The sequence below is a fragment of the Poecilia latipinna genome, unplaced genomic scaffold (assembly GCF_001443285.1).
Source record: "Poecilia latipinna isolate Pla-1442-1.1 unplaced genomic scaffold, P_latipinna-1.0 Scaffold2640, whole genome shotgun sequence".
NCBI lineage: Eukaryota > Metazoa > Chordata > Actinopteri > Cyprinodontiformes > Poeciliidae > Poecilia > Poecilia latipinna.
The window spans coordinates 64159-81001 of NW_015115256.1; the positions used below are offsets into that span (position 1 = coordinate 64159).

The 16843-nt window shown below is 48.2% G+C and overlaps 2 protein-coding genes and 1 long non-coding RNA gene across 6 annotated transcripts in view; 2 read left to right on the plus strand and 1 right to left on the minus strand.

The window, feature by feature from the left end:
* The window catches only part of mmrn2a (multimerin 2a), a 22872-nt gene extending 17023 nt beyond the window's left edge, over window positions 1-5849 (plus strand). Inside the window, exons 5-11 of one of the 3 annotated variants that reach the window (XM_015020711.1) lie at window positions 1807-2210; window positions 2293-2442; window positions 2520-2984; window positions 3697-4033; window positions 4643-5119; window positions 5185-5556; window positions 5587-5849. In XM_015020711.1, coding sequence (XP_014876197.1) covers window positions 1807-2210; window positions 2293-2442; window positions 2520-2984; window positions 3697-4033; window positions 4643-5119; window positions 5185-5552 — 2201 coding nt within the window. In that variant the 3' untranslated portion in view covers window positions 5553-5556; window positions 5587-5849. Of the gene's footprint in view, window positions 1-1806; window positions 2211-2292; window positions 2445-2519; window positions 2985-3696; window positions 4034-4642; window positions 5120-5184 lie in introns of all 3 variants that reach the window. The other 2 variants (XM_015020712.1, XM_015020710.1) reach the window with 2 other exon arrangements.
* Window positions 5850-7679: 1830 nt separating this feature from the next.
* Window positions 7680-12361, minus strand: LOC106938605 (reticulon-4). 2 transcript variants are annotated; one of them, XM_015020717.1, is made up of 7 exons: window positions 12222-12361; window positions 9336-9543; window positions 8733-8871; window positions 8563-8632; window positions 8399-8445; window positions 8261-8319; window positions 7680-7741 (listed from the first exon to the last, which is right to left on the minus strand). In XM_015020717.1, exons 1-7 carry the CDS (start codon window positions 12277-12279, stop codon window positions 7699-7701), a joined length of 624 nt encoding a protein of 207 aa, XP_014876203.1. In that variant the 5' UTR covers window positions 12280-12361; the 3' UTR covers window positions 7680-7698. The 2 variants fall into 2 exon arrangements, with proteins under 2 accessions (XP_014876203.1, XP_014876204.1); XM_015020718.1 differs by lacking the exon at window positions 12222-12361 and adding an exon at window positions 10978-11084.
* LOC106938607 (uncharacterized) lies at window positions 9481-15279 on the plus strand. The gene is made up of 3 exons (XR_001422661.1): window positions 9481-9567; window positions 11666-11668; window positions 15269-15279. It is a non-coding gene; the product is annotated as an uncharacterized LOC106938607 (long non-coding RNA).
* The last annotated feature ends 1564 nt before the right edge of the window (window positions 15280-16843 follow it).

Sequence of the window (16843 nt, forward strand, 5' to 3'; positions counted from 1 at the left end):
CCAGCCCCTCTGCACGTGCCTGCCAGGTTTCATGTCGCAGTGTGACCTTTGACCTTTCTGGGAGAAACAAAGCAAGTGTTGGAGAAGAGGAGGAGAACCGGGCCCTGATCTGGACCAAATGGACTAGAACCAGCAGAACAGATTCCAGGGTCGGATCGGTTCTGATTCTGGTTCTTGATGTTTGCAGAACCGAAGATTTTTATATGAAATCAGCAGGAGAAAGATCCAGAAATCTGGCTCCAGAACCAGCTGGAGGTTCCCATCCTGCAGAACCAGAACCAGAACCAGAACCTGGTGGTTTAACCTGCAGAAGGTTCTGGTTTCAGTCTGACTGGTCCAACAGCCGACCCAGCAGGGTGGTTCTGGGAGAGCCTGGTATGGATCTGGGTCCGTTTAAGAACTGGTCTCCAGGGAGGTCCGGCTGGGCCCGGTTGGGTCCGGTTGGGTCCGTGTGGGCGTGAGAAGCTGCTCTGCAAACATGAGGTGCCAGGTTTGGACCTTCCCACAGGAAGAAGGTTCTGTTGGTTCTGACTGACTCAGACGGGCTTTAGATAGAAACCTCTCTGCCTCTGGTTCCGGTCAGAACCAGCAGGTCCAAACGGGTCAGAGCTGACCTGTTTCTGTCATCAACAGAACCTCAGACTGAGTCGGCCTCAAATCCTACCAGAACTGACCCGGAAAGGAAGCAAATATATTTCATTGGATGCCTCGGTCCCTCCTGCACCAGAACCAGAACTCATTAGGAGACGTATAGTCCTGATGAACTCTGACCTTTAGCCACAGACTCTCGGTGGCGCTGAGGTTTGGTCTCATCGTCTTCATATCCGTGAACTGGGAGGTTTGTTTTGGGTCGGCGCCGGCCCGGACCAGCAGATCCTTTAAATCTTCCAGATTCTGACATTCTGCTCCATTTCCATCGATGGCCCGGCAGAACCCGTGTCCTTCTGGACACCAGCGCCTCGTTTCTAACACGGTTTGGTTTATTCAGGAGAGCGTTTCCTCCATCAGCTCATTGAACCCAAAACGTGGCGTCACACTAGTGAGCAACAAACATGACCCATCTCTTGTTCATGATGCAAGCAGTGATGTTTTTCTGCTGTCCAATCAACGGACGGTGTTGTGTGACGCCAGTAGCCCCTCCCTTCCGGACCGTACCTTTGTCCTACGACTGCAGGTGGATCAGTTCGCAACCTGCACCGAACCGCTCAGTACAACCAAGACACCTGATTATTTTCTCTAGACCGTTCTGAAGCTTTCTGCTTTCGGCCGCCCAGGTTTGTTTGGGACTTTGAGACAGATTCTGCCTCCTGGTGCTCTGATGCATCATCCAGGAGATGTTTGGAAATGGCAGAGTACCCTTCACCATCAATTGGTGTCTCATATCCTCTTTCTCAGATCCAGATTCAAGTTTTTAGCATCATGAATTTCCTTCTTACCAAAAGTGTCAGAGTACTTCATGTGTTCAAGTGCCATTAGCTATGCTAACCAGAGTTCCTGATGTAATGTTCAGTTCTGATCAAATCCTCAGGAACGGTTTCAATCACCTTGATATCTACTAATCAGTGTCTACTAGAAACATAAAGAGCTTTGAGTGATTTCATCAGGGAGCTAATGATTCGTACCTCAGCTTCAGTACCAGAAGGTGTTCCTCAGGGGACCCTCCTTGGATCTCCACTGTTTGTTTTATTACCCAGAATAAAAGCAGAATTTGTCTTGATGCTGATGATCCTGTGATGTTCTGTTGTGTTTGCTGCCCTGAACGTTTTGGTCTCTGTAGAGCTGATCGTGTTAAACTGTGTCCGTCAGTCGTAGAGGATGTGGTTCTGCCTTACCCAGAGGTCCCTGCAGCCCTCCCCGTCCCCGACATGATGGCGCTGGTCCTGTCCCAACTGCACCCCATCCTGGAGGGCTTCAACCGCTCTCTGGAGCGCCTCCACCACCATGTGGGGGCGCTGTCTCAAGACGTGGCAGAGATGAAGGTCAGCTGGCACGGGGTGAAGCTTCAGGAGGAGGAAGGTGCCCAGGAGAAGCTGGAATCCAAACTGGACGGGATGTTCCAGCAGATAGGCAACGTCCGCAGGCAGATCCAGGAATGGCGCAGCGACACGGAGAGCAGACTGAGGTCCCAGCATGACGAGCTGCAGCTCAACCTGAGCAGCTTCAGGGTGGAGGTGGACCAGGAGCTGAAGCACCAGCAGAAGGTGCTGCAGGTCAGAAACTACCATCAGTGGTCACAATCAGGAGGCATTTTATTCCAACCACTTTAAATCTCTGAACAAGGTCTGCCTGCAGGCCCTGAACGCAACACAGGCTGGAATGAAGCTGGACCGGGACCAGACCCCTGCGGACCACCTGCTCTTCCCCCAACGCCCAGCCGACAACACGGCCCTGTGGGACGCCATCACACGACTGGACAACATGGTGGTCAACAACACCGTCAAGGTTCATCCAATCAGGAGAGCAGCTGGTCCAATCAGAGCTGAGCATGTCGACTGGAGGCCAGGTGTGTTTCTGTGCAGGTGGAGGAGCTGACGGAGGACCTGGAGGTCACTTCAGCCGACAACCAGCAGATGGCGCTGCAGCTGAAGAATCTGGAGAAACTGATCAACCAGACGGCGCGGAAAAGCCAGATTCTGTTCATGGAGACGGGTCTGGAGGTGGAGAAGTCCAAGGTGACGGTGGAGCGGCTGGTGGAGCAGCTGGTGGTGAACCTGACGCGCTACGAGGAAGACCTGTGGGAGAACACTAAGGACGTGGACAACCTGTACAAGGATTTCCACAACCTCAACCCGACCAACGACTGCAAATGCAGCGACCTGAACGCTGCGGTGGCTCACCTGGAGAGAGGTGTGGCCAACGTCACACAGCTGGCCAATCAGAACAGGCTGGAACTGGAGGAGAACAGCAAGGTGGGCGGGCCTCTGTGGGGCAGAGCCAGCGACTGGGAGCCGGAGGTGGAGGCGCTGCAGGCGGATCTGGAGCAGGTTCGTTCATTTAGAGGTTCTGGTTCTGATCATAGAACTCCAGGAGATGATTCTCATTACGTCCAACTAAGGCTGCATCATTTCTACCAGTAATGTTCAGTCTGTTTCAACACAACTCCAGTCCGCTTGTCTAGAGATCCGGTTCAGTTGGTGAGGTGTGAATGCTAACTGACCTCTGACCTCTGGCCCTCCAAACCTCAGTCTGGGTTCGGTTGAAGTGAACTCTGGTTTGGTTTGAATGTGAATGCCAAGCAGACCAGAGACCGCTTCAAAAGCAGGAAGTGGACTACAGCACAGGGCATTCTGGGTAAAAACAACCAAAACTAACATGTTAGCCTAGCGCTAGCAGCAAAAATGGCTCCTGGTCTTTAGCCTAAAGAGAAATCCTCCAACCGCTAAAATCTGACGCCTCCATCTTGTTTCCATCTGGTGAAGAAGGAAGTTGCTCTCAGTGTCTTCAGAGGTTTTTGTGTCGTTTCCTTCAGTGGTTCTTGGTGCAGCGCCCCCACAGGCCAGGAGGGGAACAGGCTGGTTTGACTCAGCAGAGAGTAAATGCATCAAATGTTGAATTTTTGGTCCCAACAGAACCGGGTCTACTGGACTGTCAGGTCCTTAAAAGTCCTGAAAATTACAATTTCATCGCACCTCAGAGAACCGGAATCGGAATCAGAGGTTCTACAGACTGAAGGTAACTCTGGTGCTCCCCCTACAGGTGAAACAGTCCGTGGCCTTGGAGCAGAACAGAACCAGAACCTTGGACTTCAGCCTGGTCCAGCTCATCAGGTCAGTGTCGGTGCTGCAGGACGAGGACGTCCAGCTGGAGCAGCAGGTGAAGATGCTGTCCTCGTCCTTCCAGTCGCTGCTGCAGGACGCCATCCGGCACAGCGACGTGCTGCAGCTGCTCCTGGGCGAGGAGGTGCTGGAGTTCCTGGAGTGGCCCCTGCAGGACCAGGAGGCCCACTCCGTCCCCGCCCTGAAGGAGCAGCTCCGCCAGCTGCAGGAGCGACTGAAGAGCCGTGAGGAGGCGGAGCTACAGGAGCCAGGAGCAGGTAGGGTCACCTGGAATCACCTGGAATCTCCTGGAGTAGCTTCTGACCAGGACAGACAGATCTCTGCTGGTTTAAATAAACTTCATGTTTAACTGAAACAAACTCACTAATTAGCACAAAGGTTCATGATTTTAATAAAAACATGAACAGATCAAACTAAACTCAGAATCTGTTTCCATTATATTTATTTCTATCAGAAATAAAGTTCTGATCCGTTTGGAGGTTCTGTTGAAGCTCTATGGTACCGATTCGTACGACCAGGGAACCATTGGCGCCATCTAGTGGTGGTAGATTGAAAGAACAGCAAATATTTGTAAATTAGAAACATTATTTTGGTTTTTATCCAACTGATCATAAAACAGAAATATTTAGTGATGCATTAATCTGTTTGCATTAAAAAAAATTTCCATGGAGACAGTTTGGTTCCATTATAAACTCTGATCCAGCCTTCATCTTCATTTTATGCATATATATATATATATATATATATATATATATATATATATATATATATATATATATATATATATATGTGTGTGTATGTATGTATAGGCTTTGAGGTTTAAATTCAGAGAATATTAATGAGTATTTGTGAATATTAATAACCAGGAAGCAGAGAGGAGATCCCCGCTGCTCACCAGCCCCCCTGGTCCCCTGCTGGCCGCCGGGGGAACAGCGGCGCTCCGCTCAGGGAGAACCAGCGCCTCCTGCAGGCGGAGCAGAGCGCTGCAGACAGCCTGCGGGACCTGCAGAGGAAGGTGGAGCAGCAGGAGCAGAGGCTGGTCCGGGCGGAGGAGCGGAGCTGCTCCTGCAACAGCAGCGCGGTGCCCCCTGCAGGACGGGAGGCGGCGCTGCAGGCGGAGGTGCTCTGGCTGCGGAGGGGCCTGGAGGAACACCTGAAGGTCTTCAAGAACGTCTTCAGCAACGCTGAGGCGCTGGCGGCGTCCGGAGACACGCTGCAGCTGGACCAGCTGCTGGAGCTGACCAAGAGGAGGGACAGGAAGAGGGGAGGAAGAGGAGGAAGAGGAGGAGGAGGTGGAGGAGGTGGAGGTGGCGGCGGCCAGCGCAGTCGGAGGGAGTCACCAGGTGAGTCAGAACTTGATCAGATCAGCATCAGAACTCACCTCCTCATTATCATCTTTCCTCCTCAGGTGAGCCGATCCCCTCCAACCAATCAGGCGTCTCCGTGCTGTTTGTAGGTGGATCAGGCAGAACCATCAGTTTTGGACCGGGTCAGAACTCCAGACTCTTCACGGCGCCACTGGACGGACTCTACCTGTTCATCCTCACCTTGGACCTGAGGCCAGGCTCCGCTCACATCCTGCTGAGGCGGGGCCACGAAAGGGGCGGGGCTCCGGTGACGCTGCTGCTGCGGCAGGTGGAGAGGGCGGGGCCTGTGGGCGGGTTGGGGCTCCTGCTGCTCCGGCAGGGGGAGCAGGTGAGGCTGCAGGTGAGGGCGGAGTGGGCGGAGTCAGAGAGCAACCTGCTGGCCGTGCTGCTGCTGCAGCCAACCACCTGAGGGCGCTCCGCACCAGTGAGCTGCAGGGGACGGAGCCTCCAGACATTTGCACCTTAGAGACGAAGGACTGGACATTTCACAACAAATGCTTCCTTATGGAGGAATTTTCCTGCCATAATCCAAGAGCACACATTTTCAGTCTGAAAGCAGGACTTCATGTCTTTCTTCTCAAAACTTCTGCTGGCGCTCACACTTAGTCTCTGCTCAGACTCTGCTTGCTTCTGAAAACAACTTTTAGCACAGTCACCTGGCAACCTCTCAGCCAATAGAATGAAAGTGCTGCGTGCGTTTGTTTCCTTCAGCAGGTGTGCCTGTGTGTCGATTGTAGCAACCTGCGCAGCGTTACAAGTTTTGAGAACAAAAGACATGAAATCCTGCTTTCAGACTGAAAATGTGTGCTCCAAGATTATGTCAGAAAAAATCCTCCATACTTCAGGGCCTCATGGATAAAAGAGAGAAAACCTTTCACAATAAAATACAGAAATTTGTTAGGTTACAAAATATTATTAGTCTAAACTCCACAACAAACTCGAGAAATTTATTTTAAAATCTATGTTGTTTTTAGCCAAGTTCATAATTTGCTAATTTAATAGTTTAGTAAAAAGTTTCTGGATGTTTTATATTAAAATCAAAAACATGGATAATAAAAGAAAAAATACTTTCTGGTGTCAACATTTTTCACTTAATGTAAGGTAATTTTATTTATATAGCACATTTTCAGCAACAAGGCAATTCAAAGTGCTTGAGATCCTGAAAATATACAAAGTTTTCATCAGTTTCACTGGCAGGAACAAACTGCAGGCAGGGATAAAATTAAATTATTCCTAAAGTCATAAATGGCGGAAATTTGCTCTGACATATATATATATATATATATATATATATATATATATATACACACACACACAAATTTATCTGATTTAAACTGATTGATTCTCTATCAGTTTTGGTTCTTTATAATTTTTTGACTGAAAAAGTAGCGAGGAAAATTTTAATCCAAATTTTCACACTGCATTAATTTTTCTACATGCTGAGCTGTGAATAATTTCTCCACATTTATCCATAAGGCCAGAGAAGCTTCCTGCTGTTTTCATATGAAATTATTACTTTTAATGATATTGTGCATAATTATATTACATATCCACTATTATTGAAGTGATGCTTTGAGTTCTGTAAATATACTGGAGGTTTTTAAACAGATTGTAACTAAAGTAAAACTGCAGCACTTGGTTTGTTATTCAGATGTAGGGACCATGTTTCACCAGCAGAGGGCGCCGCCGCATGGCAGGTTTTTATGTCAGATTTAAATAAAGATTAGTAACGTGAGTAAGCTGTGTTCTGCTTTCATCACTTCCTGTCTAGCCAGAACCCTCTGGTGGTTCCGGTTCTGACCCGGTTAGCGGCAGACATGAAGGACTCGTGGTTCCGGTTCTGACCCGGTTAGCGGCAGACATGAAGGACTCGTGGTTCCGGTTCTGGTAGTTTGTCTAGAAGCTTTATTGATAACTGTTTACATCTCACAATGCATTCCACAACACGACTCCAGCGGAGTTTAATCAGCACAGGTGAAGAAGAAGAAGAAGAAGTTTATCATTCACGATTAAAGAAGCAGAACAAACAGACGCCTTAAGCTCCGCCCACCTCACCTGGAAACACACCTGGCGGAGGGAAACGCCCGGCTGTTTCCTAGGAGACAGCGGGATGACGATGATCTAACAGGGTAACGGATTGTTCTACATGGTTCTACAGCTACCGAGCAGCGATGAAGAGTTTAGTGTAGACCCCTCCTCTTCCTCACAGCAGCCCCTCCCCAACCTGCTGCTGCCAGCCGCCTGTGATAGGCTGAGGGAAAGGGGGCGGGGCCAACCAGCTTTAAAATGTTTCTGAGACTCTGATTGGTTCACAGAAATAAAACAGATGATGATCATCATCATCATCATCATCAAAGCCACTGAACAATTCCCAGAAGCACAAAATAAGGAATTCTGAAATGGAAAAAAAAAAAAAAAAAAGTTTCATAATCTGACAAATACATTAAGGGCAGCGCCCACCTGATCCTCCTCTTCCTCCTTCATTTCGTTTCCTCCAGCCCCCCTCCCCCCTCCCATCAGGACTTCCTGAATCCAACCTTTGACCTCCCGTTCCTTCACTCCGTCTTACGCTTCAGTCCGGGAACCTTTTCCTGAATCCTGAAACACAAACAGGAAACAGGAGGCAAGAAGTGAGCCGCCATACATGTCAAAATAAAACACTTGATGTTCTTGACAGCAGCGCCTTAAAGGGCCAGTCGATGTTTCACTGTGAGGTCATCAGCAGGGGTCAGAGGTCACCGACCTCAAAACTACGCTAATTGAAATGACAGAAATGAAGTGAGGAAACGCTGCAGCATCATCTGTGATGCTCTGTGTCAGACGCATTAATGCTGAGAATATTAACGTGTGTGGAGAAGCAGACAAGCTCTCCCAGTGACACCAGTGAGGTCTTCTCCTCTGCCACTGGGATCCTGAATCATTTATTTAATAGAATTTAAACTCTATTACACAAAGTGTTCATATCACTAGAATACGTGGTTACATCATCAGGTATGAACATCTACTTCCTGGTAAAGCTCTTTCACATTAAAAGCCTGTTTCCTAAAGTCACAGCTTTTATTTTGAAACTCAGCCAAGATTCTCAGTCTGACTTTATATTAGTTTCTGTTAACTTACTTTTCCACAATATCCTTGACCTGGTTGGTGACCAGCGCCAGGTAGTGATCGATCTGAGCCTGAGGGAGACAGGAAGTTAGACCAGGACGGACCTCCAGCAGCACTGCTGGTGCATTCTGGGTAATGTCAGGGTCCTACCTGGTGTTTCTCATAGATGATTGGGCAGCTGAACGCTCCGACCAGACCTGCAACAGGAGGACATCATCAGAACCCAGAGGACCGCCTGCTGCAGCGCCACCAGGGGGCGCCGCCACAGAACCGCCACTACCACAGAAACGCCACTAGAGGGCGCTGCCGCTCACCCAGGATCAGCAGAGTGAGACCGTTGAACAAGGCGCCAACGTAGGTCAGGATCCACATCAGAATCGCAAACTGCAGGAAAACAGCGGGAGAAACTGGGTCAGAACCTCGTGTTTAATAATCCGTTTATTAGCAGAACCAATCAGGACCGGATCCAGAGGTTCTGCCTCACCTTGACGGAGTCCACTAGGTCCTCCACCAGGAACAGACGCCTCAGCTCCTTGATGGTCCAGTTCAGCTTCTCCAGAATCCCGTCGCTGTACTTATGGACCAGGTCCGCGGACAGCGCCACCTCCTGGTCCAGGTACAGCCTGCGGGCAGGACAGAGGTGAGTCATAAGGTTTCCATGGTAACAGAGTCCAACTCGGCCCCATGTCTGGTTCTGTGGTTTTGAAAAATCAAAAAACGATTCCAGCTTCTGTTTGGGTTCATCTGAGCTGCAAACTGAGCAGGAACCTGCTTTGGTTCTGATCCAGCTGGTTCTGATCCAGCTGGTTCTGGTCCAGATTCTCAGAGCTCAGCTCCTGGTAATCCCAGTTAATGAGTCTGGACTCAGAAAGGTTCTGATCTGCAGCCAGAAGCGGATCAACCAACCGTGGAGCTGGAATAATCTCATCTGGACCAGAACCACTGAACAGAACCAACAGAACCAAAGTGGACCAGGAACCAGGAAGTGTTTATTATTCTACTTTAAAACATCTGAGGCACTGAATCTTAAGGTGTCATGTCAGAACCGGGCCAGAACGGATCAGCACCGGGTCAGAAGCGGACTCACTTGAAGGGGTGGCCCTCGTCGGACTTCTGGATGGCCTGCAGGATGCCCTTGTATATCCTGAAGCAGATGGTGACGGAGAGCAGCGCCAGGCCGATGTAGGAGCAGACGCTGACAATGCTGCAGACGCTGAGCGACAGCAGCAGCAGCAGCGCCGCGCCGAACACCACGCCCGTCGTCTTCACGTCGCGCCAGTACACCAGCTCCACCACTAGGGGGCAGACACAGAGAGACGGTGACCTGCTGGAAGCCTGGTGACCAGAACCAGAACCAGAGCTTCACTGCTGAATTGATAAACATTAATGACTGATCCAGGTGAATCGGAGCAGATGATTGGTTCATGAAGATGGAGGGAAACCTGGTTCAACCGGACCAAAGTTCTGATCAGGTCCCGCCTCCGAAGGTCCAAACCGCTCAGAGACGTGTCACTTCCTGCTGATGTCATGCTAAAGCTAACGCTGCAGGCAGTTTGAGCTGCTAAATGGTTAAAGTTTGTGATTCTACAGCAGAACCAAACAGAGTGGTCTAGTCCAAGGTTCAGATCCTGTAGCTCCCTCCTGCAGTCCGTTTTGGAACAGAACCATAAACACAGGCCTGAGGAAAGACTTTGATCCACTCGCTAAAACAGGACAACTCATCATTATGCAGGTTTATAAAGTTACACTCAAAATAATTTGACTATTCTGCCTGTCAGGAGAAAACACAGGAAAACACACATCTGCACCTTGTTGTTATTCATTCACTGATAAATGTCACAATTTCAAACTAATTTTAGCTCTAATGTTTAGTAAGCTTACATTGGAAGCTAAATATTTAGCTTTACACTGTCTAAATATTTAGCTCTAAACTAAATATTTACTTTGAAAACTAGATGAATATTCTTTTTACAGAATATTTACTTATCTTCTTAAATATTTAGCTTGCTAGTTAAATATTTTGTTTTAAGTTGTGTCATTTCTAAGATTGTTTTCTGTTATGAGAGTCTGAATAACCAAGTTATTGCTGATGTTTCTATAAGGCTTCCCATATTTAATGCGCTGTGAATCACAGACTAACTTCATCCTCCTGCAGGTTAACCTGCGTCCAACTCAGCGGGTTTAAACTCGACCTAAATATAAACTTTATTCAGTTAAACACGATTGCTGCTTCCGATTAAACCAGAAATGATCATTTCCGCTCAACCCGCCGCCGTTTCCGCTTCGCTTCCGCCGGTGTTAGCATGCTAACCGTTAGCTTCCTGCGGACAGCCATGTTCCCAGAAGAACCAGCGGCTGAGGCGGACCGGGCGGAGCAGGAAGGGGGAGCGGGGCTCCAAATGTGGCCGCCTGCCTCATATGGTAACTGGCTGCCCGCGGCACCGGAGCCGGCTAAAAATAGAGCCCGCACCGCAACGCTCTCTACCTGGCCACAGATCTGGTTTCACCACCGCTCCGGTTCAACTCGTCCCGTTTGACCCGCTTCACCTCCCTTCTCCCCGGACAGACCCCCGCCTCACGCCGGGACCGAACCTCAGAGTCCGGGTTAACCTCCGCAGGAGGCGGGCTCCTCCCGCAGCAGGTGCCGGTCTGAGCCCCACACCGCACGCCTCCCGGGCGGCCAAAGCCCGCTGCCAGAGCGCTACCAGAGGACATCGAAGCTCACTAACCCCTCTCGGCGTCCATGTTGAACCTCCCGGAGCCTCCAGCAGCAGCACGGCGGCTCCGCCTCCGGCTGACCGGAGATCACGCTCCGTGGGCGGGGGGCGGGACATGCGCAGCTCGGCCCCCACGGAGGAGACAATCACCATATTTACTGATTTATTTCCAATATATGATCAATAAACCAGCCAGGAGAGTTTATTACCGTATTAAAATATTCACCCATTTATTAATAAATCTGGACAAATTCCTCACAATAACTTATTTAATTTAAATAATTCATCCAGCCTGCGATGGAAATGAGTTTATCATCACAACAGGAAACAAAGAAAACTATTTCCGTTTTTCAATATTTCTACAGATATAAATCTGAAAAGTGCGGCATGCCCTTGTTTTTAACCCAGAACCGGGTCTGGCTGCAGATCTTCTGAACATCTGGATCAGTTTACAACCAGCTGGACTCAGGTCTGGGCTTTGACTAGGCCGTTCTATCCCATGAATCAGCTCTGATCTCAACCATCCCATAATTATCTGACCTTTTTCCCACAGCATGATGCTGCCACCACCATGTCCCTCTTGGCTGAGACTCCGAGTTCTGTCCCAGACGAGTCAGAACCGCTGATCTGGGTTCAGTTGGTCCAGAACCCGACCCGGCGCTGATAAGCCTGGTTCAGTCGGCCCGGGTTGTAAAAGCAGGTCGTAAAAGCAAAGCGCTGCAGATAAAAGGCCCAACATTCAAATCAGCTGCAGGCCAGGTGCATGCTGGGAGAACAGGTCCACCAGAACCAGAGCTGAGGCACACACACACACAGCTGCTGAGTCACCATGCAGCTGGATCAATGATAACAGACCAGAACCAGCCGGTTCTGATAGATTCTGTTGTTTCCTCCTGGTTCTGATCCAGAACCTCCAGCAGGACAGAACCTGGCCCAGTCAGAACCAGATAACCTCTGGACCATTCTCCAGAACCAAACGGATCAATGATCTAATCGCCGACCCAGCGGTCGGGAGGCGGCACCGAGGGCCTGACCCGTTTGGACTTCTGCAGACCTCCAGCTGACTGCTTGATGAGCAGAACTCAGCAGCTGGTTCTGGTCGGACTGCAGCTTTAACTGCAGTTCCCCTGCAACCAATCATTAACCTGACCTTTGACCCGGCCTGCTGCATGTCCAAAGGTCCCGTCTGCGAACCAAACAACCAGATCCAATCAGAACCATTTGGACCCAATCAGAACCAACCAGAACCAGCCTACCCTGCTCCCTCCAGGACTGGCTGACCGGCTCCTTCCTCTCCAAGCAGCTGCTTTCCATGCCGACCGACCCGATCCGACCCGATCAGCAGACACACATTCCCACCAACCGGGTGAGCAAGCAGAGAGAGAGGCTGAGGAAGAGGAGGAGGAGGAAGGACAGCAGCTCCTCCTGCTGTCAGCTGACTGAACCGTGACGCAGAGCCTGGAGCCGCCTGGACCTCCTCCTCCTCCTCCTCCTCCAGATTAAACCTTTCTGCATTATTCTCTATACTAACCTGGTTCTGACAAAACCAACTGGACCTGCCCCACTGGAGCTGCTCCTCCTCCTGTAACCAGCTGCTCAATGACCGTTGGCCTCCATGTGAGGCAGTGACCTCTGACCCCTGGGTCAGGATCTGAGAACACTTTTGTTCCGTAGAAACATCTGGACCTGCTTCCTGCAGATTAAAGGTCCAGATTATATTCTGACTCTTGCTGGGCGGGACCAGCTCAGGTTGCCATGACGACGCGCCGATCGGGCCGGATCGATGGAAAACGTCCCGCTGTTTGTTCAGCTACACAGGAAACATGGAGGATTCATTCACTTAGCAAATCTTCAGGCTATTAGCACAACATTTAGCTCCAAGCTAAATATTTAGCATAAAGCTACATATGTCTTTAGTGTAAAGCTAAATATTTTGGAGCTAAATTTTCAGTTAGAGAAATATTTTCTTTGTAAACTGAATATTTAGATAACCAGCTTAACACTTAGCTGGTTGAAACTGATTTTAAAAACTAAACCTTCATATATTTTCTTCTATCAGTGTTAATTAATTAATTTTTGACAGTAACTTTAAGAACGGCGCTCCAAAGTGAGTTTCTGTGAGGCCTTAAACCCAACAAGATCTCCAGTGTTAATCCATCAAAGTTCAGTTTTATTTATTTAATCAGGAAAAATAAACATTTGAGAAAAGCTGGTCTATTCTGCTAATGGCTGCATTCAGCCACCAGGGGGAGCTGCTCCCTCTGGTCCAATGCAGAGACATCAGACTTCATGTCTGAAGCTTCAAACTGAGTCAGACCCAGACAGCAGGAAAGACTCCAGCTCCCATGATGCACTGGGGGATCAAGCTAAAAGCCCCCACCAACCACGTCAACACCAACATGACCTCTGACCTGTAGTCAGTCTGCAGAATCCATGCACTCTCCATGAACATGATTCATTCTGACCTTTAATGATTCCTTTGAACAGTTTTTTTCCAGCTGCTGTCAGTCTGAAAATCAAAAACTTGTTGGAAAGAAGATGAAGGTTCTGATCCAGCAGCGTAAACCCGGTGGGTTGAACAGAACCGGCTCATCGATAAACACCTGCAGCATTTCAAGTTATCCAGACGGACCAGACTGGAAGGAAACTAGTAGGTTGTACAGTCATGATTAAAATAATTAGTGAATGCTAAATGGCACTTCAGCTGCAGCGTTTTTAATTAGAATCAAACAAAAAACCTACATGTGTCCGTAAAATGTCTCATTTATGAAGACAGAAATTAAATTCATCACTTTCTCAGTAGATCAAGAATCAATTATCTAATCAGTTATTGATTACCAAAGGTGGCCACCGCTCATTAAAAAGTTAGCTGTGCTAACTCTAAAGCTAATGCTAAAGCACAAAATCAACATGGTAATTAGTGAAAGCTAATGCTAACGTGCTACAGCAACATGATTGGCTGAAGTGTGCCCACTACTGCAGCATGGTAAATTAGCGCTGTGGAGCTAAGTGAGCTAAGCACTGGCTAACACGCTAAATAAAACATTAGCTTTGCATTTGAAAGGCGCCTTTAAATAAAGGATATTATTGTTGTAGTTATTCTTAGCGCATAGCAGAAATGCTTCTACTAATAGGACTTTGGAATTTATCTGGAAAAAGGGTTAGCTAAGCTAAGTGCTACAAGCAATATGCTAATGTGCAAAACTAAAAATTAGCTGTGCTATTAGTGGATTAGCATAGTGTGTCCACCACATCATTCTTTGATCTTTTCATCAGTAGTTTAGTTGAGAGTTACTAGATTGGTGATTAAAATGTTAGGCTGAATTATTTTTGTTAATAGACTGTTTTATAATGTAGAGAAGCTTGTCTGTATTTATGCCATAAACATAATTTATGGGTTTATTTATAAAATGTTGAGGCTGAACTATCTATCCTGATAATGAACAGATTCCCTGTCTTCTACTTTTGTTAATAATTATTCTATTTACTGACAGATATTTATAGCCACAGCAAACATTTTGCTTCAGCATCCAGCTGATCCCGTTGGAGGGTGTATGAATATATCTGAGCCAGCAAAACAGCAGCAGTAGAACCATCAGAACCTGATGAGGCACCAGATCAATGAGGCTGATCGGATCGGATCAGCATGACATCAGCAGAACATTTGCTGACTGGTTCTGGAGAGAGGAGCTGAGAATGTCGCAATGCAGGGAGGAGGAGGAGGAGAAGGAAGAGAGGGAGGAGGAGGGGGAGGAGAAGGAGGGAGAGGAAGAGGAGGAGGGGGAGGAGAAGGAGGGAGAGGAAGAGGAGGAGGAGGGGGAGGAAGAGGAGGAGGAGAAAAAGGAAGAGGAGGAAGAGGAGGGGAAGAAGGGGGGGGAGGAGGACCATCTACCTGGCTTCTGCTTCCTGATCCGTTTCATAACATTTTACTTTCTGATCTGATTAAAATCTTTAATTTTGTTGGTTATGAATGTTTTTCTGAACCCAGCAGGTCCAGAGATGAGGGCTGCAGAGAACAGAGCGGTCCGGTCCGGTCCGGTTCTGGTGACAGAGAGCTGGGGCCCCTCAGGAGGTGTTGGGTTGCAGAGCCATATCTGCTCGGATACAGGAGTCTAACTCAGCACCCTCATACTGAGGACAGCAGCTGGACCGGCCCGGTTCTGGTTCCGCTCACCAGGGAGCGAGAATGTTTCAGGGCGGAGGACGGGTTAGAGGAGAAAACAAGAACTCAACAATGAACAAAAAGCTCCAAAAGTCCAACAGAACCAAACACAGGAGTTAATGTAGAACAGAACCAGAACAGAACCGGGACGATGCAGGAACAGAAGGTGACGTATAGCGGAGGTGGAGTCAAACTGAAAGGTGGAGATGGATGGGATGTGGATGAAGATGGAGGTTCTGGTGGAAACCAAGGAGTATGTGTTTGTGGGTGGATCATGGGTGGGGGGCAGAGAATGAGGGGGGCAGGGGAGGTGACNTTTGGGGGTGTTCCCCATTTTGACCTCGGGGCTTCCAGTCCATATTCTGCACAGATGTTCCTGTACACTATGCCCGCCACTTGGTTATGTCGTTCCATGTACGCTTTCCCTGCCAGCATCTTGCGCACACATATATATATATATATATATATATATATATATATATATACACACACACACAAATTGATCTGATTTAAACTGATTGATTCTCAATCAGTTTTGGTTCTTTATAATTTTTTGACTGAAAAAGTAGCGAGGAAAATTTTAATCCAAATTTTCACACTGCATTAATTTTTCTACATGCTGAGCTGTGAATAATTTCTCCACATTTATCCATAAGGCCAGAGAAGCTTCCTGCTGTTTTCATATGAAATTATTACTTTTAATGATATTGTGCATAATTATATTACATATCCACTATTATTGAAGTGATGCTTTGAGTTCTGTAAATATACTGGAGGTTTTTAAACAGATTGTAACTAAAGTAAAACTGCAGCACTTGGTTTGTTATTCAGATGTAGGGACCATGTTTCACCAGCAGAGGGCGCCGCCGCATGGCAGGTTTTTATGTCAGATTTAAATAAAGATTAGTAACGTGAGTAAGCTGTGTTCTGCTTTCATCACTTCCTGTCTAGCCAGAACCCTCTGGTGGTTCCGGTTCTGACCCGGTTAGCGGCAGACATGAAGGACTCGTGGTTCCGGTTCTGACCCGGTTAGCGGCAGACATGAAGGACTCGTGGTTCCGGTTCTGGTAGTTTGTCTAGAAGCTTTATTGATAACTGTTTACATCTCACAATGCATTCCACAACACGACTCCAGCGGAGTTTAATCAGCACAGGTGAAGAAGAAGAAGAAGAAGTTTATCATTCACGATTAAAGAAGCAGAACAAACAGACGCCTTAAGCTCCGCCCACCTCACCTGGAAACACACCTGGCGGAGGGAAACGCCCGGCTGTTTCCTAGGAGACAGCGGGATGACGATGATCTAACAGGGTAACGGATTGTTCTACATGGTTCTACAGCTACCGAGCAGCGATGAAGAGTTTAGTGTAGACCCCTCCTCTTCCTCACAGCAGCCCCTCCCCAACCTGCTGCTGCCAGCCGCCTGTGATAGGCTGAGGGAAAGGGGGCGGGGCCAACCAGCTTTAAAATGTTTCTGAGACTCTGATTGGTTCACAGAAATAAAACAGATGATGATCATCATCATCATCATCATCAAAGCCACTGAACAATTCCCAGAAGCACAAAATAAGGAATTCTGAAATGGAAAAAAAAAAAAAAAAAAGTTTCATAATCTGACAAATACATTAAGGGCAGCGCCCACCTGATCCTCCTCTTCCTCCTTCATTTCGTTTCCTCCAGCCCCCCTCCCCCCTCCCATCAGGACTTCCTGAATCCAA

Bases quoted from the DNA above. Each gene is read 5' to 3' on its own strand.
- LOC106938605 (XM_015020717.1), bottom strand. From the start codon at position 12,279: ATGGAAAGCAGCTGCTTGGAGAGGAAGGAGCCGGTCAGCCAGTCCTGG. The intron at 8,446-8,562 runs GTGAGCGGCAGC...CTCCTGTTGCAG, and splicing joins TCTCACTCTGCTGATCCTGG to GTCTGGTCGGAGCGTTCAGC. The intron at 7,742-8,260 runs GTAAGTTAACAG...TTTGTGTTTCAG, and splicing joins GTCAAGGATATTGTGGAAAA to GATTCAGGAAAAGGTTCCCG.